At 40.4% G+C, this 24,811-nt stretch overlaps 1 protein-coding gene and 1 long non-coding RNA gene across 7 annotated transcripts in view; one reads left to right on the forward strand and one right to left on the reverse strand.

Annotated features, from left to right (window-relative positions):
* The window catches only part of MAP3K7CL (MAP3K7 C-terminal like), a 29,401-nt gene extending 11,652 nt beyond the window's left edge, over positions 1 to 17,749 (forward strand). For all 5 annotated transcript variants that reach the window (XM_025144931.3, XM_004938376.5, XM_025144938.3 and 2 more), the window contains 2 exons: positions 8,052 to 8,167; positions 16,573 to 17,749. In XM_025144931.3, coding sequence (XP_025000699.1) covers positions 8,052 to 8,167; positions 16,573 to 16,753 — 297 coding nt within the window. In that variant the 3' untranslated portion in view covers positions 16,754 to 17,749. The remainder of the gene's footprint in view (positions 1 to 8,051; positions 8,168 to 16,572) is intronic.
* Positions 1,913 to 20,484, reverse strand: LOC107055302. Of its 2 annotated transcripts, XR_001470355.4 has the most exons (3): positions 18,603 to 20,484; positions 14,669 to 14,779; positions 1,913 to 12,772 (listed from the first exon to the last, which is right to left on the reverse strand). It is a non-coding gene; the product is annotated as an uncharacterized LOC107055302 (long non-coding RNA). The 2 variants fall into 2 exon arrangements; XR_005861234.2 differs by having other exon boundaries at positions 1,913 to 14,779.
* Positions 20,485 to 24,811: the final 4,327 nt, after the last annotated feature.

The following is a 24,811-nucleotide window of genomic DNA, read 5'->3' on the forward strand; positions in this document are numbered from 1 at the left end:
TGAAGGCAGTACGAGACAGAAGAGGTGGACCTCTTCATGCCCACTCCGATATGTGATGTCAGTGAAGCCCTGATTGTTGGACAATCAGGCTGCAATTGATGGCAGCTCCGTGGTCTGCCAGGCACAGAGCCAGCTCCGTGTCCAGGGATTATTTCCTTTTCCTCTCTGGCAGTTCTGGAGTGTTTGTTGGCCTTTGTAAGCTACTTTAGATCATCTGTTTCCCAGGAGCATTTAGACTTCCTCTGATATTTCAATATGAAGGCAGTTGTTTCCTGAGTGTAAATTGAGAAAGGCATTAGCAGACCGTGTTGTCCAATGATGTCATCCTTCCTGTCCCCATCAACGAGTGAGACAACACTGGAGGGCTGCTGACTTAAAGGACTTAATTTTCTCTCCTGCTGTTCTCATCAAAAGGATGACTGAGGAAGGAATGGAGGATGACAGAGACTCTTCTTGCTCTGTCCCTCTAATCCTAGGAATAGAGACAGGTTGCTTAGGCATAACTAGGAAAGATTAAAGGAATGAATAGTGCCTTACAGTCTGAGCTGAAAAGAGCAGCAGAGACAACTGATACTTTTTCTTCCCTCAGAAGAACTCCATTTCAGAAAATCTGTATTGTTTTGTGGCAGATACATTGAATAGAAAGTCAATGACCTGCTTTCTTTTTCAGTCAGTGACACATTGTGTGATCGTGGATAAGTTGCCTCATCCCTCTGTTGATCTGTGAAATGAGGTTAATAACTTTTACCTCCCTTGTTAAAGAGCACTGAAATCAGTAAGTGGAGGCTGCTCTAAAAGAGCAATGTGTGATTGTCATGACTGCTGTTAGCACCTAAAAACAAAATTTCTAGCGTTAGAGGTAGGTACTTTACAGGCTGAGTTATTATTTTTTTTATTAGGACTTTTACGGCCCATTTCTGGAGCAAGTAATGTGCTCTCAATGTGTAATTTTATGATAGGCTGAAATAGACTGGAAGTATTCAAGTGTGTTGGATAAATAGTAGTTCTTTAGTTGAAGTTTTCTAAGCACACGCCGTAGCACTTCCACAAAGTGCACCCTCTTGGTCTGCTAAGTACCTAACATTTATTTTCAGAAGAAACTTCCCTTGCCTTCATGATTTCAAGATGACAACAAGTTCAAAGATCAATCAAAGGCTTTGATTCAGATTGTATCTTCATATTATCCTTTATTAACTGTTCTAGGGATAAATCTGAGGTAATTCAAAGGATACCTTATGAGGAATCTCTGATTCAAGCACTCAAAATTATAAAGTTAATGGTGCTGCTTCACCCATTAGCTTTTCAAGCTTATGTGCATAGTTATGTTTAGATGTCTTAATGCTGAACTGCTGGCAGTTAGCATAGGGTTTCTGAGCTCCTTTGAGGTAATAGTACATTTAGCTTTAGCAAGAAATACTTCATTTCCTTGCTTTCATCAATGTGGATCATAAAGTTATAACCATTTAATGTAATTAGGCTTAAATTGCTTTAAAATTCCAAACTAATAGTAAGTGTAATGAAGTTATAATGTACCTAGTTACAATTTCTTATTAATCAGATATTGCAGTTAGTGTGACCCAATTTGCACAGGGTATGTCAGCCCTGTATGGCATACGTTTGCAATTTCTGTTCATGGAACCTCGCCAGCACTGAAGCAGGTAGCTCCCATACTACAGAAGCAAACTGCAACAACATGGACTTCACCAGGACCCGCAGAAGTACCAAACTGTAGCGAATGGTGGTGTCCTTTCCCACCCCATCCATGCTCTTCTGTATCCCTGAGTTAGCTAGTATGAAGCAGCACACATCTCAGTAAGCCCTTGAATCAACCATGGCATAGCTGCCTGGCATACTTGAGTTTGTAAGAATGTTGGTACGTATTTTTATAATAAAAACATCACATATAGAGCCATGAGATTTTCATCACCATGCTGTAATTGCAGTCAAAAGCATTAGTATTTTATTTAAAGAAAAAAAACTATAGGTAGGTGTCTATACAACACTAGGAACTTTAAACAAAAAAGAAAAAAAGAAAAAAGACTTTCTGTGTACTTTTAAAAACTGGTGAGGCCTTGAAACCTTTAAAAAGAAGAGCCCACATTAACTGATCTTCAGGTTAGACTTTGAAAGCAGCTTGAAAGATATGTAAGCTCACCAAGCCACTTGGAAAATCAGTGCCTTAGTATTTTATGCATGCAGGCGGCAGACCACAGCCTGAGTACCAAGCAATTTGCACCTCTCTTTTGGGCTTCTAGCCCTTGCCTTTCTATCTTCGTCCCTGGCAGTCATCTTGGCTGTTTAAGCAGAATTACCTAGTGTTCCCACTTCTCCTCCCACAGTCCTGCCATGCCTCCTGGCCGGGCACTGGTGTCAGATGGCAGGGCAGAGTTCAGTGTGGCCACCCCTGGCAGGGTGATCGTGCCTGCTGTCCAAGCACTGCTGCCAGCTATGCAGAGGTGGAGGTAGGATTGGCTGGAGGAAGGGTATTTCTAGGAGGCCAACTGCAAATACTTTATGCTCTGTAAGAACTCTTATGAAAGGAGAAACTAATTGAAAGTCAGAGCTACTTTCTGAAGAATAAAAATGATCAATCCAGTGTTCAGATCAACTAGGTACGTTCAGACAAAAATATCATCTTCCCCAATGACCTTTCTGAATGTTACTTTTTCCACTAATGTGAGAGGAAAATGTTTCAAGAAGTAATACGTAAGAAAATGATACCAGTTCTCTAATTCAAAAGTTTTGTTCTTATTTCTTGGCCTTTAAAAAAAAAAACAAGTATTGTGTATGGCCAGACACAATAGCTCTATATATGAGAACAGAGCAGTTTATAGACAAGAAAAGCTTAATCTTTTTTTGGAGTTTCGTTAATATAAAGAAGTTCTTTATATGCTTAAATGAAACCAACTCATGTTAATAAGTTTTTAATTTGGCTTTCCTTTGTTTGCAGTATTGGAATGTCTTATCTTCCCACTGAAAAGCAACACTTTGAGGATAAAGCACTTGCTTATTCGGGCTTTGGGTTTGTGTTCTTCCATTCCCATTGTACAAGCAGAATAGTCAGAGGTGAAGAGAGGCTAGGCTTGCTGCATTTGTTAGTTTGTTGTTGGGAAGTGTTTTGCCTTGTGTCAGAGCTAAACCAGGCCTTGATTAGCTGCACAGTGGTGGTGGCCTCTCTGACAAACATTTCACTACTGGTTTTGTCTATATTTAGACATCTATATCAGCATGTAAGGCCTTGCTGCTCAGGTCACAGAATGTAGATGAATGTATCTGGTGTTAAAAACTTAAATTGCTAGGCCCTGTCTGCTGTCTGTCCTGCTCCAGCATTTCCTGTGGTTCATCTTCATGTTCTCCAAGAAACTCTTTATTCCATCTGGGTGTTTGATTTTAAATAGGGAAGAACACAAATCTCGTACAGATATACAGAGCGCTCTGTAACTCCTAATCCTTCATGAAATTACGAGCTTGGTCAAGCATTTGTATCACATTTTGTATGATAAATCTCCTGAAATCAGTAGAGTTGGATGACCATAAAATTTCCTGTGGCAGAGAAAAGACTCCAACTGTTCATGATATCAGCTTGTTAAGTCAAGGGGTAGTTTTTTATGCTTTAGTAGGAAAGTGGAAGAGGTAGGAAGCGAGGAAAACGTTGCAAGAAGGACAGTTTGAATGTGACACAAGCATTTATCAGAAACCTTGTTTATTCTGCCTGGAAACTGAATAATGGAACCATTGCTTCTGCTGACTGCCAAGACCACTGGTACACAAATAAAAAAGCATTTTAGAAAGTTAAAAAATGTACAGAAGTTTTAAAAAGTTTGCTCTGTATTAAAAGTACTAAATTCCAAGAGAATTGCTATAGTACTTTGGTACTCTATAATTAGATTTGATTGCCAATGAACTTGCTAAGTCTCCCGTAACACTGCTGCAATAACTTCACTTTTAGATTTTGTATGGCATGGATGTTGGCAAAGCCAAAGCATCACACTATGATGGAAAAGTATAGAAGATCTCTCAGGCAACAAAAGCAGAACTCTCAGTTGCTTCCATCCAGCTGACCTGATTTGTTTGAAAGAAAGATAGCTGCTTATTTCCATAGTAAAAGTAGACTAGACTAGATATATCCTGGACTACCTGTCTGAAATTGCTTGAAGAGTTGCAGTTGCTGCCATCCTCTATAGATGTACGTACCTATGTGAAGTAACAGAATAACCTGAAACAGGATCTCTTAGTGTCTGTTTGCTGGGTTCTGTAGAAAGTTTGTCAAGGTGAGTCATTCCATGAAATACAAGGAAAATCAGACCTTGTTGAAAAGTAGGGATGGCGACCAACAGTATCTCTGAAAGCTACAGGTTTTGTCATAGCTTTGAGAACCAAATCAGAGATGCTGTGTGCGCATATTTTGCCAACACAGGAAAATGAGGGTGGATGACACTGAAGCCTGAAATAAGCAGGATTAAAAGTAGCAACTGTTGCCATTAAATATAACTTTATTTGGCAGGAGCTTTTTTTGCTTATGTAGCAGGTATGCTTTTATATATATTAATTATGGACTGGCAAGATACTTCCTGAAGTATCGGACTGAAAAAAAACCCATACTGTAAATTGAGCTTTTTTAAGGACTTCTGTCATTTGTCACCTATGGAAGCTAGAGAGCTCTTACCAAAAAATAGCATACAGGCTTCATGGATTAGAATGGGGATGCCAGTTCTCTGCCAGAGGACTGCCCTCTGGGTAGGCACTGTAAGGCTTCATGTGGCCTGGTTGCAGGCACTGGAGGTGGAACAGGGAGCAGAGACTGCTAGGACAAGCTAGAGGAAAAAGCTTTGGGAAGGATTGGAGGAGTGCAGCTTGGATGTACGGTTGGAAAGTGCATGAGAGCTCTCTGTAAGCACATCACAGGGGTAGAATAGGCAGGATAAAGGAGCACCATTTGAATGAAAGCCAGTGCTGGCGTAATAAAAAAACCCGCAAACTTATCTTCAGCAAAATGGAACTGGAAATAACAGAATAATTTCTAATCTTGGTGAGGCCCTGGGGCAGACCCTTGGCTGAGGCAGGGGACCTGAGCTGCTCTAACAACGTGACAAGCCCATGGACTGCAGAATTTGATTCTGATAACATGGGGCTGGATTCAGATTTTTGCACATTCCTCCCAGTCTTGTTTAGATGATCATGGGCAAGTCCAGTAACTGCTACATTACTGTTATTCGTTTCTTTTCTAAGGAAGTATGCCAACACTGTAAATGTCTGCCAATTCGGAGGTACCCCTTTGGAACAAGTGAGCTTCACATCTTTCTGAGCTTTTTTTTTTTCAGGAGTTTGCCCTGCCATCTTCTGAAAACGCTTATTTTCGTGGGAACAGATGAATCATTAATTCTCTGCACTCTTGTTTATGTCAAAAAGTAGGCTGTTTAAATATGGCTAAAATAATATCCCTGTGCTTATGTGTTGCTTCGTCTGTTATGGTGAGCAGCAAAACAACAGAGTGTTGCTCCTCTACGTCTGTTGTGATTACAGTACAGTGCTTGTTAAATAATGATGCATAAGCCTGTGTTTTATGTACCACAGCCCAGAAACTACTCATAGGAATTGTAGGTATTATCTGCAAAACCATTCTTAGAAATGTCAGTTTTACCAAAGAGCAAACTGAAATATCCAGCCATACAAAAACATTATCAAATCTACACTTTAAAGTAAAATCACTGTCTTAATTTTGATGTACCAAATAGGTACCTTTTCACAATTAGAAATAAAGTTATTGCTTTAGTTCGAAAGAGCAGCCATCAACACTGAAACAGAATTGTGTGAACAGAATACCAGCAAACGGTATCTTTCATTGTCTGTTTATTTTGAGTGATAAAATATCAATGTAAGAATAAATGACACTGAAGAGGAAACAATGGTAGGAGTTTGAAAGCCAGCAACTGGTTCTAAGTGGGAATTAGATATTAAGTCTCAGCATGACTAGATAATTTTAACTCTCTAAATATATCTTTTGAGTGGGAAGCTGGAATACAGAAACTGAATGCTGCTTTAATTTTTAAACTGATTTAAACCAGATAGTTTTGCGGAAACTATGCTGAAAGCAAAAGCAGGTTTCTTCTTCTTTGAAGCATCACTCTGGGGACTTTCCCCCACTGGGTATAGTTCCAGATTGTTTTATTATGATGCATTTGTTGTTTGCTGATCTCTGGTAGATACCAGAGATGCTACTTTGGCTCACCCTTGCATTCTTGGATTAGAGCGCCGAGACTTCTATATTCTGTCCTGTTAAATTTGTGGTTATTATTTGGGTGACTATATGAATGGCGCTATTGCTCATCCACATTGAAATGCAATTAAAAGCCCATTCCTAGGACCACATTCACCAAGTAATGGACAGCCCTTTCCCTGGGGTCCCAAATTCTCCAAGCTCAGAACCGTGCCATGAAAACTATTCTGCTGTGGCATTTCTTACATTTGGAACATGGAAATTGACTATCTGTTTTAAATTTTCAATGCGGAACTGCATACCATCTGCAAATACTTTCAGAGGTCCATACATTAGTTAGATTTTTGCACTGGTGTGCATCTCAAGCCAGCACACTCTGGCTCTTGGATAAAAGCATTTTTAACGTTTATCTCTGAATATGTTTGATAAAATATGTATTTCCAGTTTAGCTAGAACACGAGATTGCGAGGTCATAGATAGGAAATGTCTGAAGACTTGTGCTTTTCTTTTTCTAAGAATGCACTTGAAGGAATATTACGCTACAAATAAGAGTCAAAATAGAACGGCAAGAAATAAAAATCTGCTTATATTGTGAAAGGCAATTGGATGTTCTTTAACTGGACAGTAAGGGAACTATTTTAAGTGCTTCCTTTTGCTTCAAACAGGTGGCTCAAGCATGCTATTTGGACTTCATTTACAGTCAATTGATTCATGGCTAATAACTTAAAAATAATACACTTCCTGAAAGTGCTGTGGTCAAGATGTGACAGCCAAGCTTGAGTCCCAAATTAAGTTGTACTCTTTTAAGGAACAAAATACACTGACACTTAACCACACTGTATTTTCAAGCTTTTAGTTGAAATTCTTGTGAAGAGACCTAGGACAGGGTGATTTAATCTGCTGTACTTAGTATGCACTGGAACAACAACAACAAATCTTTCTGTAATAATGTATTATTATCAATAATAATAAGGTACACAGGTTAGGAGGTACAATGCTTTTACATATCATCGCTATGTATTTTTTATCAGATTTTTACATTACTGTTGTCTTTCTACTCTGAATCTCACATGCTCCTCTTGTGGAAGTTGGACACACTTTGCCAATGCTTTCGTAACATTTCTGCTAACTAAGTATATCCTCTTCTACAGGAACTAGCGATGCAGAGATTGAGCAAACTACTTAGAGACTGAGGCACTGCTGGGTCACACACACTAGGAAATCTTGGCTGTACCAGAGTCAGCAGTGTAACTCCTTGTGAATGAGCCCTAGTGTCTCAATTCGCAGTCTTGTCCATTTTAATAATAAGCTGGAAGAAGTGGTGCTTCTATGAAAAAGAGTGTTTAGTCAGTAACTTTCCGTACCTTTTATTCTTCTTTTGGGAATTGGAGAATAAGGGCTAGTTTACACTCATACTACCCTTCTGTTCAGTTCTGTAGTTTCTGCAGTGAAAAGATGCTCACGTATTTTGTAGATAGGACCAATCTGTCAGCTCTGTCATTCTTACTTTGCTATAGATGAAAAAGGAATAGGTAAGGGAGAAATCTTTCTTTAAACAGTCTTTCATGATACTTTGCAAAGTTGTTGTGAAAAGCGCTGAAAATCCTTACAAAGTTTGAAGGCTTATGCATATTCATGTGCAGGAAAGCATTTTTTCCCTTCTGTGGAAAGCCATCACTAGGAGTATTTTCAATACAGCAGCTTTTCTCAAAGCATTCAACTTTTTTCTCTATTCTCACAGAGATGAACTGACGATTTTATCTTTCAAAATATGTGTTCATTCCTAATATTGCATTCAAAAGCAGTATTTTTTTTTCTTCTTCTGTTCATAAAGCCTCTGCCTCCTTGTCATGACTCTCAGGAATCAATGCAGGTGTACAAACAACACTGCAAAATAGCAGAAGAGTATCATGAGGTGAAAAAAGAAATTGCTCTGCTGGAAGAAAGAAAGTGAGTAACTTTCCCACATTGTTTATTGCTGTATATTCTCCTTGTAAAATCCCATTCTAAATGTGAGGGTCTTAGATGATATTTCATGACCTTATTCCTCTGCATGACAGCCACAGTACAGCACAGCGGGCCCTTGGTTGGGATTAATTTGGACCAGTAAGGACACAGAGCTGTCAAAGCTTTAGGCCCTCAGTTATACAGAAGTCCCTTAAAAACCCTCATTGACAGCATTGGGGCGCTTTATCCTTGTCATATAGCAGTCTAGTTCATCTGGAGCAGTTAGCTTGTTAGTTTTAGGGTTGGTTTTTTTCCAGTGTAACTTTATATGTTTTAATGAAAAGCATAATGGATCCTCAGTTTGATATCAATTACTTGACAATGTTAGTAATTATTGTTCTGTGTATCATCTCAATGTACATTCACATTTTAGGTGCTCACATCCAAAAGGCTTAAGCTGGAGGGAGACTTTTAAATTCTTTTTTAAATTTTTGTGTATGGCCTCTATTCATAGCCCTGTCATCTTCACATGACCATTAAATGACAAAGTGGGTTTTCTTTCCACAAGAAACTCAACAAAAGGAATTCGGTGAGGGAGGAAAAAGGGTGAGTGGCAACAAACCCCAAGCAACAGCAGTTACTGCGAAGAAGACTTTCTCCTTCAAATGCTTTTTTATTTTGACATTCACATTGAGGGTGACTTCAGGAAGTGCTGCCTTCCTCAAGGAGAGTTACCTCTGTGTGGGTATCTGAGATTTCTTGGGAAAATAAAACCACACTGCCATTCTTCCAAATGCTGCATGAAGTTTTAGTGATTGCTGTAGTTAAAGGTGAAAGCAAGACTATAGCTCTTAACATGTTTGGAAGAAAAACATTTATAGTATAGCAACGGGGCTTGGAAAAGCTCTATCAGAGAGGATTTTGACTAGAGGAGGAACCACTCTAGGTCTGTCGCGGCAATCCTTGCACCAGTTGACCACGCAGTTCAGCCACGTTTGCATCTGTGGGAGTCTGCAGCTGCAAAAGCAAGCTGAGGGGTGGGAACTGGTGAAATCCTGTGGTCTTATAAGTACGATAGCGAGAGATCACTGTGAAACCAAACTTTGTAGAGTAAGAAAGTGGCGCTTGTCTTTATCAGAGTTGATGGCTGTAGACAAAATATGGTTAGTTGTTGCCAAATGTGTCAGAAACAGTTGAGGTTTCCCAGTACCGAATCCTCTTCCACTGCAGGATCTGCACAGCATTCAATTGCTAACATATTGGCACAGAAGTTAAAAAAAGAAGAAACGATAACCTGAAGAGTCTTAACACCACATTATCTCAGTGACTGCACTTGATTCATCATTAATTCAACTTGGCCAATGGAAAGTAACTGGCATTTTAAAAAATGTGTAGAGACAAGATATACAGCCCAAATAATTTTACAATGATATGTCAAATTTGATCATCTAATATAAGCTGTTTATGTGTCTATTTAATAACCAAGGGAATTCAGAGGGAACCGTATGTGTTTATGCTTTCTGTAAATGCCAACTGAATATAAAATATTAAATGGTGGTTTTAGATGCTAAACTTCAGACATAAATTCAAATGACAGCCTTAGATTAATTGCATTTTAGAGCCCATCAGTACAAATTCATTATTGTTATTGATGCGTTCCTGAATCAGCTCTGCACATTTACAAAGTTATCTTGAGGCTCTTGAAAACTACACTAATATATATGTTCTGCATTTGCAAGAATGAAAAAAAAAATGTTGAGTCCATTTTTGCAATCCGTGGTACTAGCTACATTAGAAATATTTTCTCCTTGAAAATGGCAGGTGCATGCATGGAACTGTTTACTTGAGCTCAAAAACTGTCCTAATCAGCCTCTGAGACCTGAAGACAGATTCTCAGCAGTTGTAATTCTGGATGAATTAAAGGGCTTCAAGCTGCCATTTTCCTTCATTTCACTAGAGCATGCAAACAGTGGAACAACGTGAGGAAGATTCCATATTTCTACCTCTGCTGAACTTGTTTTGTGGATGTAAGATTTCATGCTCCAGAAAATACAACCATACAAGAGCAGCTGAATAAGGCAGCAAATAGAATTCTATTACGATCCTTCTTACAAGCCTCCTAACGGCACATCTGTGGCCCAGATGCTCAAGTGCTACGCAGCCGTGAAGTGCCTAGGCATGAAAGATGTCTGTGCAGCACCATTCCCCAGCTTTCAAATCGTTTAATCAAAAGAAATAGACCAACAAGAATTAGAACCAAAGATTCTTATTTCCTACTGGTAGGTGCACTGTAGGTATTTGATTCTGAGGCTTAAAAAGCTGCAAGTACCAACTGAAACTTTTTCTCCAGGGAACTATTTATAAAGTCCCTTCCTCCAGATAGATCTCCATCTTTTAGTGCTTTGGAGGAGGGGTCAGGGTACTGTCTTTCCTCTTTGAGGTGTCTTCCTTTTCTGTAGCAGTATGTTTATTTTTTAAACCTTCGAGAAACTGAGACACCGTCATCCCGTAAAGTTTGGTTGAAGTTGGAAGGTGGATTAAAATGTTACTAGGAGATACACCTCTACATGCACCTTATACATGTAAGCATGCATGACCTGAACACATTTACCTTATTTTTTATATGAAACTATGTAGAAAGGGTTATGAGTTGAGAGATAAGCAAGACATACATGAAATTTTTGGTCTAGGAATCAGTGATTTATATCTAAAATTGTCTCAATAGTAACAGTTAGAAAGTTAAAGGAAGTTCATAGGTTATCATATGCTGAACTGAAGACATGAAGAGGGGATCATGATGGCTGGGGTGACATGCATATTGAGTATTCCTTTCTCAGAAGAGAAGGATGCTTTGTCTTTTCTAAAAGAAGTCTGATGCAATGCAGAGATTTTAGACTAAAGAACAGTTATTATCAAATAGAAACCATGGTGATCTTGTATTTTTCTGAACCATGAGCAGATGAGGAAATGTTACAGGTGTCTTAATTTTCTAAATTTGAATTTGAATGTATGGAAGTGTAGATTCACAATTGCTTGATACACCTGTCTATTTCTTTTAAATATCCATTTGATAAAATGGACAAAGAGTCCCTTTTAATGTGAACAAATAATTTGTGCTGTGCTTTTCAGCTTCCAACTTTACCAAAGGCAGTGAGAAGTGCTGTTGGCTGATGGCCCTGCTGGTGTTCTGCATTTCTTCTTCACAAGTCAATTCACCTGTGGAACTCAAATGTTGAGTCCCACCTGGCAGTGTCGGCACCTGTGGTGCCTACTGCTACTAACACTGTGCATGCAGACTATTGATGGTGGTGGTTGTCAGGCAAACAGCAGAAAATAACATTTTTTCTGTTTTTAATTTGGTGGCTAGGAGAAAGAAAGTCAACCTGATATTAATAGAGTTATTGGAGGTGTGTTGGATTGGTGGTTTTTTTCCAGCCTCCAAAGTTCAGAGTAACCTTTTATATAAAGAAATAACACATAGGTAAACTTCTAAAGGAAGCATCTTTAAGAAATAGAAAGATGAATCAAATTATTTTAAAATAGTCAACAAATATTTACTCTTTTTGAAACTTTTCAATGGTTTTCAATTCTTAGTTTGACTCAACTCTCCTTGTAGTGTGTGGATGGAGTACTGGAAGGCAGTAGTGTGAAATGACTGGGATTGCTTTTCTTCAGGGCTAGAACAGAGCTTATTTGCTCCTCTCTTTTGTGTGCAGTACAGATGGAAAGAGAATCTACTAGACTAGGAGCGAGAGAGAAGATGGCAACTATTTCATAAGAAAATGGGAAATGTGAAAGGGAGGTTTCAGGTTCAAAAATGGAAAAATCAGAGGGCAAAGCATGTGAGAAGGTAGAGTGAAGTATAAAGACAAAAGGAAGCAAGAAATTGAAAGAATTTAAGAGAGCGTTAAATAGATTTGCTTTGCTAATATAATTCATCATAGCTCTTTTTGCAATCTTCACTCAGACTCTTCCCTTTTATGCCAGCAGTACAAAGTAGGAGGGACAAAATCAGTCTGGAATGGGAGACATGATCAAAAAGAAAGAAAAGGGTGGGGAAGTGAGAACACACCACATTTAGGTCACAGAATGTTATTTAATTTATGTTCCAGAAACACACATGTATTTCCATAACAGATGTTTTTGGCTATCTAAGTTTGGGTGAAAGGGATGGGATAGCTGGTTATTTTGAGCACTTGTTATATTGCTATTACTAGATAATGACCCTGGATTATGTAGTTAAATATTAGAGTTGCCATGGTTGCTAGCTATACCTTATATTCTTAGCTCTGGCTGGTTTTCTCTTTTTCCTCCCCCAGACAATTCGAATATAACTGTCCAGAAAATATAGCTCGACCACCACCTGGTTTAGGATCACTCTTCTTCTTTGCCATGGTTATGACTGTTTTTCCTTCCTTTACGCACGTTACAGTAGATATGCAGTGGAGATGTCCACTGGATTTTGTGCGAGCTTTCTATGTGCTTTAATGTGTTACTGTGACCTTGGAGTGTTTCTAACGTCTCAAATTCAAGGGGTTCCTCCAGGCACGCTTTTTGGTGTGACTTTCACTATGCTGTTAAGAAAAGTCCTCTTCAGACTTCCAGGTACTGCAGAAAAAGACTGGTGTTAAGGCATAGAAACAACCTTTTATCTTACTATTTTTTTCATTCTAGACTTGATTTTTCATTAACTTACATACATCCAAAATACTTGTCAATTTGCCGAATCAGTAGAAACTATAGCTTTTCAAATATAAAGAGAAACCACACCTTGCCCTGTTGTAGTAAGAAATACGTACCTTTTATCTGCTGGTATTTGAGAAATAGCTTTATTTACAGTAAAACAGGCCATCTCACAGTTTAAAAATTAGTCACTGGACTTTAAACGTGCAAGGTTAGTCTCCTCAGTCAGCACTTATCATACGGGGGTCTCGTGATTCCTCCTGACGTGAAAGCCATGTCAAATATGGGAAAAGTAAATGACCTTATGGCCAGCAGAACACGTCAGCCAGGAAAACGTGCATTGTACCACGTGTATGATCCCGAATACATTGTTCACAGCTGCAGAGAGACAAGCCTGTGTCTTTGCACTGTGGAAGCTGTTTTCCTTGAGTCTGGTTTATCTCTCTGCCAATAGATTTGTCTGTAGATAAGAATATCTGCTTCGTCTGTTAGTTTTTTTTTGGTATTTATTCATTGTGAATATTACTATAAAGTAATTCTGTTCTTTGCATGGGCAGTCATTAAGACCAGGACTAAAGCAATGATTTCCCTAAGATCATGCTGATTTTCTTTTCTTTTTTTTTTTTTCCTTCTCTGTTATTGCTTATGGTTTATTGGTTTATGATGCAAATCACGCTGGGCTTCCCTTCCCACCCTAGCCCCTCCCCAGAAAAGAACACTTAAAGTGCAGGTTGCAGATTGTCTCAAAGCTTCAAGTACCTCAACACCATTTTAGAAAACACCTTACAAGTGCTGTTAATATTTAAACATGGGGTAACCATTAACAGCAAACACAGATTACACAATGATAAATCTATTTATTAGGCATCCATAACAAAGGCTAGATGGTGCAAGAGCTTAGTACGGTGTTCTTTAACCTCTGAGAGCTAAGTTCAAATCCTGGATTAGATCAGAAGCAAATGTTAGTTACTGTCCTCATCCTTTGTAAGCTTCGTAAACCACACCATTCATAACATTTAGCAATTCCCTGGTACTCTAATTTTAGATCTCTGTGGCAGGCTGGTAGTATTTGCCTGAAACATCACCCTACCCTGTAAACAGGTGTTGATCCTGATGGGAAGGGAATAAGTAGGTTCTGCTGACTCAGAAGAGGGCAATTTTACTACCTCAGGGCAAGGAAGGGAGGTCCTAGAGTCTGGACTACAGAAATGAGTTTACTTTGATCTTAACTCTTCTCTGCTTTCTTCAACAGCAAAGCTAAATCTCTGCAATAAATGAATGAATGAATAAATAAACAAATAAATCTATGCTGCTTGAGTTTTATTAGACAGCAGCATGAAAACCATGCTTGCGAGCAGCCTTATCAAATCAGGGCTGGCATTCATTAATAGAGCTGTCTGAGTTTGTACACTGTCTGTCTGTGCCGCTTCTGGCCCAAGTCCAAATAGGGTAGGCAGTACCTTTCTTTCACAAGTGCTAAAATTTCCCAAGGAAAAGGTTTATCTGCTCTTACTATGCTGGTTACTTACTAATGTGTTCACTGTGCCTCCCCTTTAAGAACCTCATAAAGAGTGAGAAAGTAATTATTCCAAATTAATTGGTTTAGAAGACTTCTCAGTCAGCAGCCTGTAGTTTGAAGAAGAGTCGTATAATCCTTCTGTCCAGCACTGCACCAGTAGAATAACTGCAAGAAAGTACTGCTAAAGCTCTCTTTTGATCCTAAGAGACAAAAATCTTCCAGTGGAAGCTGAAGGTGTTGAAGTGATTAAGACAGTAAAATCTCCCTGCCCTTAAATACATTTCTTACTCTTTAAAGTATACCTGCATTTTTTGGGGTGTGTTCAATAGCCCCATTAACAGGAACTGGAATATCAATGTCTGGCATGATCAGTTCATCCAGCCTAATTTGAAGACCAGTAGATCTAGCACAGCCTAAACAAGGAAAAATTAATCTGTTATTGGCTTTGCTGCTTTTACATTTTTTACAACCACATCATGCCAAATGTTAACAGAATTCTACTAAAGGTTGGAAAAGACCTCTGCAATCACCCAGTCCCACCATCAGCCCACCCCCACTGCCCACGTCCTTCAGTGCCACATCCACACGGCTCTTCAACACCTCCAGGGACGGTGACTGCACCACCTCCCTGGGCAGCCTGTGCCACTGCCTCACCTGTGCATTACACCAGTGGTGTAAAACAAAGCTGAAACATAACTGCAGGAGGGCTTCTATATACTGCAACTTGGGGGTGATTTAAAGTGCTGTAAAGCCTGCTAACTCTTCCCTATTTCTTTTTTACATGGGAAGCATTTTTTTGAGAAATGGGTCTGCCATGGCTCTCTTACAACTCGTTGAACTGCAGTAACTGCGGCTGTAAACAGTCAGCAAAGCCTTGGGTAAACGATGCTATCTCCCAAAGCTGCAGTAAAGAGAGAGAAAGATTAAATTAATCTTAAAAGAAGGCCAGATAGGACAATTGTTTGAAAACCCAGGTGCTTAAAATCTTACTGCTAGAAGTGGTGGTTTTGCAGGTGTAAGTAATGCAAGTGATCAGCAAATGCTGAAATGTTATCTTTTTGTGAGTACTCTGACCTATGGAAGCAGAATCACTAATCTGTAAGAATTTCCTGTACAAAAGCACTGGTTCAGCTTGCCAAGGGACTCCTTCAAAGACTGCAGAAAAAGCAGTCTGCTGCGAAGGCGTTACATCTTCCAACAGATGATCTACAAGCATGGTTTTGCCGTGACTGAGAAAGTCACAGGGCTCCAAACAGTTAAAAGATTAACTAATCGCTGAGATAAAGTGATCAAAAGTGCCAAGAACCCTTTAAAAGAGACTTCCTATGGCAGAGATGAAAAATGATTCGACTTAAAGGGAAATAAAACAGAGGTCAGACTGGTCTGCTGGGTAACTAAGTGGAGTGTGATTAGATACCCCATATGCGCTCAGCGTGTTTTGTTTTGAAGCCTCCACTATCTTAACTCCTCTGGAGGGAATTTCAGCTGATGGTGTACAGGAGCCTGCAACTTTTGATCAAGTCTGGGAACACAGGGCACCAGGTGTCTCCAGTTGGGATGGAGCAACAGCTTGAATTCTTGGGTGTCTGCTCTCAAAAAGGCCAGGAGGGGTCAGGTTTGCAGTTGGTGACCATGCTTCAGCAGCAGAAGTAAGGTCTGAGTATAAATACTGAAAAGAAGCAATTTGTTTAGTTCAGATCTGTGTGCCTAGTGTTCTCTAGGATCCTTTTTCTTGGTAGCAAAGAAAACAAAGCCAGGCATGCTTCATAGAATATACCAACTGGATAAGCAACTGGACAATAACAACATCAAAAATCCTCGATGGCTTTCAAATATATTCGGTATGGTAGAGAAAAACAAATTGCTGCTCTTCTTGTACAGGCAGAATATTAGCATTCAGTCTCTAGGATGATGGTCCTCCCCATACAACTGCATGGTGAACTCTTACTGAAGGCAGAGATATTTACTTAAAGGTCCTCAGCATTTTGCAGGTTTGGTCTCAGGAGATCAAACCTATCAAAGAATTCATCTTTTAAAGGAAAAAGAGCACCTGTAGCAGATACGTTTTCTAGGTGTGTATTTCACAGCAGCTCAGGTAACTCCGTATCAGCAAGGTGTACTCCAGCTTTCTCCTAACCCGTGACAATACGTATTTGCTTGCTGCCATTTTTAATCTTTGTGGATTTCTTTTTAATGTTGTTGCCAGAAAGGAGCTGATTGCCAGACTGGAACAAGTGGAAAAAGAAAGCATGGATGCTGCTCAGCTGGCCAAGGAGTATGCAGAACTGACAGAGGAGAACCGAACACTGAAGCTGGCCCAGACGCAGTGTGTAGAACAACTGGAAAAGCTTAGAATACAGTACCAAAAAAGGCAGGGATCCTCCTAACTCTCAACTAGCTTATGTCAGGCAGTTAATACAGGATTGATCCTGTGCTGGAAAGAGATTTTAAAATAATGGTCTGTTTAATATGTTATAATACTTTACTACAGATACAGAGTATGTAGAAGTCTATATTTGATTTAATGCTTGCCAGCCAGTAGCTTAATATAATGGATATTTCATCCATTATATAATGGATATTTTATTTCAAGTAACATAATTGAAGTTAATCTATCCCCATTATATGTTCTAGTAGATCAAGTTTCTCTTCTAAACATATTTCTTCCAATTTAAGAAGATATGGACACGCTAGAAAATGATATAAATAGTCTCTGTGTTGGGAATTTGGACCATACTAAGGCATACAGCGGGGACAGTGTTAATATATGGAATACACGTATGTTAATTTTAGTTTGGTGAAGATTTTTTAAATTATCTTCCTCATGCCTAAAGTGTTTGGAAGTTATCTTAAAACGGATCTCCTCATGGGTAAAAACTAGACCTTATTGTCCCATGTCAGCTCTATGCTGTTGTATAAAAGGAGATAAATTGTACATGAAAACTGAATTAACCCAGTTCCTAGTCATGAAGTGAGGGTACTGACAACAATAATTTGCAAGTTTTGGAATTGCAAGGAACAGATGAGATCAGGCTTTCCTTCCCCAAAGGTAGATGACCTGAGAGTCTTTTTTTATCGTGCTCTTTGCCACATGAGAAATGAAAAGTTAATATATGAAGGCTACCGTCATAGTTGTAACTGAGAACATGTCAGTAAATGTACTGTGAGGGTATTTTGTTCTCATCTTCTGGTCTGTTTGGAAACGTAACTAACTATAAGTACAGACAAGAGTTCTGTAATACACAAATAACCTGGAATTAAAATGCTTGTTTTACTTGCTCTATTTATCCCTGTATTTTCCTAATTCAATTGAAATTCTTTGTTATACTTCCATTTCTATTCATACAGTATTTTTTTCATTAAAAGCAAAGACAGAAAAACCACTTCATGTTCTGAACATTATTAAACCTCCCTGTATTTTTAACTGGGATCGTTAACTCAGCTTGTTACATCTTCATGAAGTTGGAACTCAATACAAACTTCATTCATCATCAGTTCTAAAATGTCTTAGTAATTGAAAGCTGTGCACTTAAGATTCTTGCCATAACTTTAAGTGTGACTATTATCACTAACCACTTAGGTTTTAGGTTCATCTGAACATTTCCTGGGGAAGTCCTTTGACACCCCAGTGACTCTGGCAGCAGACTGGAGCATGAGCTGCAGCTTCACCGCAGTGTTCCCCATGGCACAGAGTGGAGGCAGGCTCTGCTTTGCTGCCTGTGCCTCACATTGCAACAGGAGAGCATGAGGAGATCATGGGAGTGCAGCCTTGTGCCCACTTCTCCATCTGGGATGCCAGGGCAGTGTACATGCACAGCACTTGTTCTATCACCTCACCCCAGAGGAGACGTAAAGGGTAATGAGCAATCATGTGTGCCTGTTTGCTGTTGGAGTGCTTTATGAGCAGTAAAACATTGTGCAGTGGTCAAGGCCGCGAGCCTGCTGGAGTTCAAGACACGTCTGGACATAGGTTTTTATAGAAGGACTCAGACACAGAGTTTGAATTTTGGGTGGCCCTGTGTGGAGCCAGGCGTAGGATTTGATGATCCTTATGGGTCCCTTCCAACCCAAGAGATTCTATGATTCTATTCCTCTTTCTGAGCCCACTGTTATTTGAGGACCCAGTATGCACTCTGTGTCGTGAACGCTGGAGCGAAAAAATACCATAGTGAATAAAAAGAACTTGCGACGTCAAACTTGGCAATTCTGGAAAAGCCTTTATGATGGATAACATACCTTGTGCAGCCTTCAGGATTTTGTTTTGAGCACTGGATACTGTGGAATCTGGGATCAGAATATCACAGAATTGTAGAGGTTGGAAGGGACATCTGGAGACCATCGAGTCCAACTCCCTGCTAAAGCAGGTTCCCTACAGCAGGTAGCACAACGTGATTCAAAGAGAAGAGAGTAGACAAGTGGAATTTTCACAGGAAAAGGGCAGGGAAAGGCATGCAAAAGGCTCAGATGGCAGGAGTTTCTACACATATAAAACTAGGCAGATACAATCTGTTACACAGAGAAAGTGTATTCCTTGCTATTTTTCAGGTTAGCAAAAATAAACATACCACTACAGTGACAGATTTGCTTCAGACCACTTAAGAAAGCAGTGAAGTAAATGGGTTTAAAGAAACAAGACCTGTGCTATCCATTTCCTATTATTACTAACTTCCTTCCATTGTAACAAGTGCTGAACAAGCTTAATTTAAGTATTCCAGTTAGCAAGGATATGACTCATGTGGTCTCAAAGCAGCCAGATCCTAGGGTACTTTTACATGTGAAAAGTTTGGAAGATAAGAACCTGCAGCAGGTTTGGGTTTGGCAGCATTTTTTTTTTCCTCTATTTTTAATGTTCCCCTTTTTGAGGTTATCTCTATTCTGGCGGCTTTAGTGGATTAATCATCTTCGGAAATGTGTCATCTCCCTTGTCTAAAAAGCTTTGTTGCCACCAAGGCACCTTGTGACCATGACATAGAGCTCATTTTCCCCCAAACATTCTGCGCTTGCTTGATGCTCAGGATGACAGTACCGGAAGGGGCAGGGGAGCTGCTGGTGAGAGGAGCCGTGCCACTCTTCTCCTGGAAGAGAGTGCAAAATGTGCACTGACTAAAGAAGAGGGTCTCAGGTAGAGAAAATCTGCTTCAGGCATAGGCATAGCAGGAGGACTGCTGATTCTGGCCAGCATGACTATGAGGAAGCTTGGCAGAACCCATTGGGGCTCCAATTTCCCAAATCAGTGAGTGTTAATACCCACAAATTTGGACTTTCAACTCTTACAGTGTTCTCTGATGCTAAATGCCCCAGTCTGTAATACTCTGTGTATCTCCAAACAGGCTGTATTAACGGGCATGTTGTGTTCTGATCTGTGTGCCTCAGTTCTATTTGAGAGAAGGGGTGGGAGCACATGCTAAGAACATTAATGCATCTTACAGTGTAGGAAAAGTAATGTGGGAGACCCATGGATGACCATGGATCACCCAGTGGTGAACACGGTGAGTTGAGATGTGGTGAATGGCCTGCCTCTGGAGACACTCAAGGTCAGGCTGGATGGGACTCTGAGCAATCTTATCTAGCTGTAGGTGTCCCTGTTCATTGCAGGGGAGTTGGATCAGATGGCCTTTAAGGATCCCTTCCAACTCAAATGATTCTATGATTCTGTGAATATCCTTGGAAAATCCATACAGATACTCTTGACTGTCTTCAAGTGGCGCTGAAAGGTGCGTAGTAAGGGAGCCCTGGGGGTGATTCTGAATGAGGAGGAGAATATCGAGTACCAAAAAGCTGCCCCCAGTTGCGTATCCTGCTGGGCTTGTCTGAGGAAAGGCCAAGTGCTGGGATCCTACAGCATACCAGGTGCAGGCTGAGGCGAGAGGGAAGCAAGGTAAAGTTGGATGGGCAGTCTTCATTGTTTCCTCTCCTGGATGCCTTGATTTGGAGATGATGCTTCAGATGCACAAAAAAGCTGTTCAATTAACAATTGCAATTAAATAAAACCTACCTTCTTGGAATAGATTCTTCAGCGTTCCTTAAAAGGCATATCGTGTTAGTCGCACCAGTATGAATGAAAGACTGCAATCATTCACAAAATACCTCAACCCAGGCTTTCTAGACTTCACAGTCCAGTGGTTTAAGCTGTAGAAAGCAAGGGCTTTAGCATGAGTCATTCAGCATTTCTATGTGACCATCATCAGTTCCCCCTTCTAAACCTCAATTCCTTCAGTTCCCTCATTCACAGCCCATGCATCCTTACCCCATCTGGAGAAAACAGCAATAGTCTGGAGAGCAGATCCAGTTGACTGGTGATCTCATGACATGGTCTGATGATCACTGTGTTCTTCACATGTCTTCCAAAAGTTCAGGTTGTAGGACACTTTGTGACTGGCTGCTGAGGCATGACAGCAAAGTGCTCAGCCAGCTTGCAGCCAACAGCTTTGAGGTGTTTTGTCCTTCTCTGAACTATTTAGGAAAATATGAGAACAAGCATCTGTGGATTTAGCTACTTCTCTGAATTGTGAATTAATTTTTAACAGATAAATTAGGGAAATGAAATAAGGATGTGTGTGCTGATGTAACAAATGCGTGGACAGATGCAAGACTGTCCTTCGGGTGCTCAGGGTGAGCACAGGGATATGAGAGCTGTGAGAAGGGGAACTGATGAGTGAGCTGTATGCTCTGACTGCTGGCTTGCATGCTTTTTGTGGCTGGCATTGGAGAGGTGTACAGATAGTTATTCTCAGCCCAAAATTAAAAAGCTTTTCTTGGAGGTTTTATACTGGGATATTTTATACTGGGATATTTTACACTGGAATATGTACTTCCAAATATTTACATTATGGGAATGTTCACAGAATCATAGAATGGCCTGGGTTGAAAAGGACCACAACGATCATCCAATTTCAACCCCCCTGCTATGTGCAGGGTCGCCAACCACCAGACCAGGCTGCCCAGAGCCACATCCAGCCTGGCCTTGAATGCCTCCAGGGATGGGGCATCCACAACCTCCTTGGGCAACCTGTTCCAGTGCGTCACCACCCTCTGTGTGAAAAACTTCCTCCTAATATCCAACCTAAACCTCCCATCTCAGTTTAAAACCATTCCCCCTTGTCCTGTCACTATCCACCCTCGTAAACAGCCATCCCCTCTCCTGTTTATACGCTTCCTTCAAGTACTGGAAGACCACAATGAGATCTCCCCAGAGCCTTCTCTTCTCCAAGCTCAACAAGCCCAGTTCCCTCAACGTTTCTTCACAGGAGAGGTGCTCCAACCCTCAGATCATCTTAGTGGCCCTCCTCTGGACTTGTTGCAAGAGCTGTGTGTCTTTCTTGTACTATTTATAATAAGGAAGAATAACCAGCATCGGTATGTGGCTCTATTCTGCTAGTGCAGATGTATCTATGCTAATGACTGTATTTGCATTAAAAATATTTAAATTACAGCCTTGATTACGGACTATATATAGTAAAAACTACTCTGAGAGCAGAGCTCTTTGGCGCTAAAATAAATGCATCCCCACTAGTCGGCTTTTACCGCTACCACCACAAAAGTGCAGGATGTTAGTTGTATTAACTAGACACCCAGTGACCCATGTGAAGGGAGAGCGACGTGATGTTCTGTGAGGGAAAACCTCCCACTTCTGCCTTGTGACTTCCCTGCCAGCGCACAGCCCTCCTCCACAGCCCGGTCCCCACAGTGAGCTCCCAGCTCTTCCTCTGGCGTGTGCCTGTCAGCTGCCCTGCTGTGTGGGGCTGGTTGGAGCGTGTCAGCCCCTGAGAGCTGCTAACAGCAGCCAGCAGCAAAGTCATCCTTTCAAAATACTAAGCAAGTTGTAATATTCACAGAAGGCAGGTGTGTTCGGACATGTTCATAGCAATACAGTGTTAAATGTAATTTTTTGGTGGTCCTGTGTGGAGCCAGGAGTTACACTCGATGATCCTTACAGGTTCCTTCCAACTCAGAATATTCTTTAATTCTGTATTTAGCATATTTGGGGAGCTCAGTCCTTTGCATGTTTGATCAGAAAAGAAGTCTGCTGCTCACATACAAAATGACATCTCCTTGTGAAATACCTCCTGGTGAAGGGTCTGGAGGACAAGACACACAAGGAGCGGCTGAGGCCCCTCAGTGTGCTCAGCGCAGAGCAGAGGAGCTGAGGGGAGGCCTGATGGTGGCTGCAGCTCCTCAAAGGGAGCGGAGGGGCAGCGCTGAGCTCTGCTCTGTGTGACAGCGACAGGGCCCGAGGGAACGGCATGGAGTGTGTCAGGGGAGGGGCAGCTGGGGGTTGGGGACAGGGTCTGCACCGGAGGGTGGTGGGCATGGAACAGGCTGCCCAGGGCTGTGGGCACGGCCCCGAGTGCCAGAGCTGAAATAGAATTTGGGCAATGCTGTCAGACACTGGGTTTGATTTTGGGTGATCATGAATGGAGCCAGAATTGGACTTTGGTGATCCTCGCGAGTCCCTTCCAGCTTGGGATATTCTCTGATTCTATAATTATCAGCAGGCCGAGGAGAATGAGAATCACAGAATCACAGGGGTTGGAAGGGATCTCTGGAGACCATCGAGTCCAACCCCTGCTAAAGCAGTTCCCTACAGCAGGTCACACAGGAAAGTATCCAGATGGGTCTTGGGTATCTTCAGAGAAGGAGACTTCACAGCCCCTCTGGGCAGCCTGTTCCAGTGCTTTGTCACCCTCAGTCCAGAAGCTTTTCCTCATGTTCAGATAGAACTTGCAATATTTGTGCCCATTTCCCCTTGTTCTGTTGCCGGGTTCCATATTTTCTGAGTGTAGGACTTGAAAGTGATAGGAAAAACTACTGAGCACTTGCAACTGCAACCTGAGTCATTTGTTACATTACTCTGAACACAATAAGTGCTAGGTAAGATTGGTTTACTATTGAAAAGGAATATACAAACTGTGAAATAATTTCAAAAAAAAAGAAAGAAAAGCATAAGTTCCCAGCTAAACTAATTTACATCCAGCCATTCATTCAAATGTGTTAAAAAATGTGCCTAAATCTATTTATGACCTTTTAAATAACATGTCCTAAGTCTGTAGGAGGTAATGTGACTGTGTGAGCTCCCTCTAGTGGGTATCGTGACATCTACCAATGTCATTAAGAAGCGAATACAGACATCTGAGTAAATGTTTTCAGTTTATAATTATATTTATCCGAGTGGAATTTGGTTGTTTATTTAAGTCGTTATAGCTACTAATTCTTTACTTTATCTAGTTTAGGAGAGGATACCAATTTCTCACTATCTCATCACGGCTCCATGAAGCTATTGAAGAGAGATATCCAATATTTTTTTACATACTGTAAACACTTACATGGGGGTGCAGTTTTCAGCAAAGCATTGGACAGCAGCTAACATAAACTGCTGAGCTGAACGAGTTCTGGCATCCTAGAGAAGGGAGAGAGTTCACAATACTTACATGTCACATATATGTCCAAAGTAGTTCTGTTGACTTCAGCTGGATTTACATTGATCTGTGTGGATTCCTGCCTGGAAATCTGGCCTAAACAGCTTTACAAAGTACTACCCAGTACTAATCGACTGCAGGCTTTTTAGGCAAAAGGTACTTATATAATAGCAGAAAAATTAAGAATCAAATGTACTTTAAAAAAGACTACAGAATAACTACTAATTATTTCTCTCGATGGTAAATTAAATCACATACAGCATTGTTTTCATGAGTTACATGTTAAAAAAAAAAAGAAAGAAAAAAAATGCAATATTGTCTTTTTATTTTTCTTTCTTTATTCAGGATAAGTAATCTGAACATCCCAAGCACCAGACTTCGGAAGTGAGCCCTAATGCACGGGCAACATTCCAGCCACAGGTCAAGTTTCAATGACCTAAAGTGGTTGTGCTGGAATATGAGGATTGTTTTGCAAGCCACGAGTTTGGTGGCTCCTGCACAGCCCACGGTTTATTTGAACAACCGTATTTTATGGAAAAATTGGATTCACAGAAGATTTTGGAAGGAAAAAAAGCAGAAAAAGTATGCTAATAAGTTTGCTTTGCTACTATAACTGTTTCATATTTCCCCTTTAGTTAAGAAAAAGAGGTTCATGTTTTCTCACCTGGCTAAACTTGGCAAGACATAAAACTCTAGTTACACGGTATTTTAAAAGGAAAGAAAGAAAATGTAAGCAGAATTTTACAAAAGGCAGCAGACAACATTTTTATTTGTAGTTTGTGTAACTCCTAATATGAGTGTTATAACTCCTAATATGCAGTGTTTTCAGATTTTTATGATGATCTCCTAATCTTGTAATCTCGGCTCAAGAGAGTATTAATTCAACGTTTTACCATGAGAGTATAATCACTGTTTTCTTACTATGAGAAAGTAGGCTTTAAGTTGCTGAACACAGGTTCTGAAGTGAAGGAGTTCTCATCTAAGAGAGCGAGGCTGCCAGGTAGGTAATCAGCGAAGCCAAGAAGGCCC

The sequence above is a fragment of the Gallus gallus genome, chromosome 1 (assembly GCF_016699485.2).
Source record: "Gallus gallus isolate bGalGal1 chromosome 1, bGalGal1.mat.broiler.GRCg7b, whole genome shotgun sequence".
Classification (NCBI taxonomy): domain Eukaryota; kingdom Metazoa; phylum Chordata; class Aves; order Galliformes; family Phasianidae; genus Gallus; species Gallus gallus.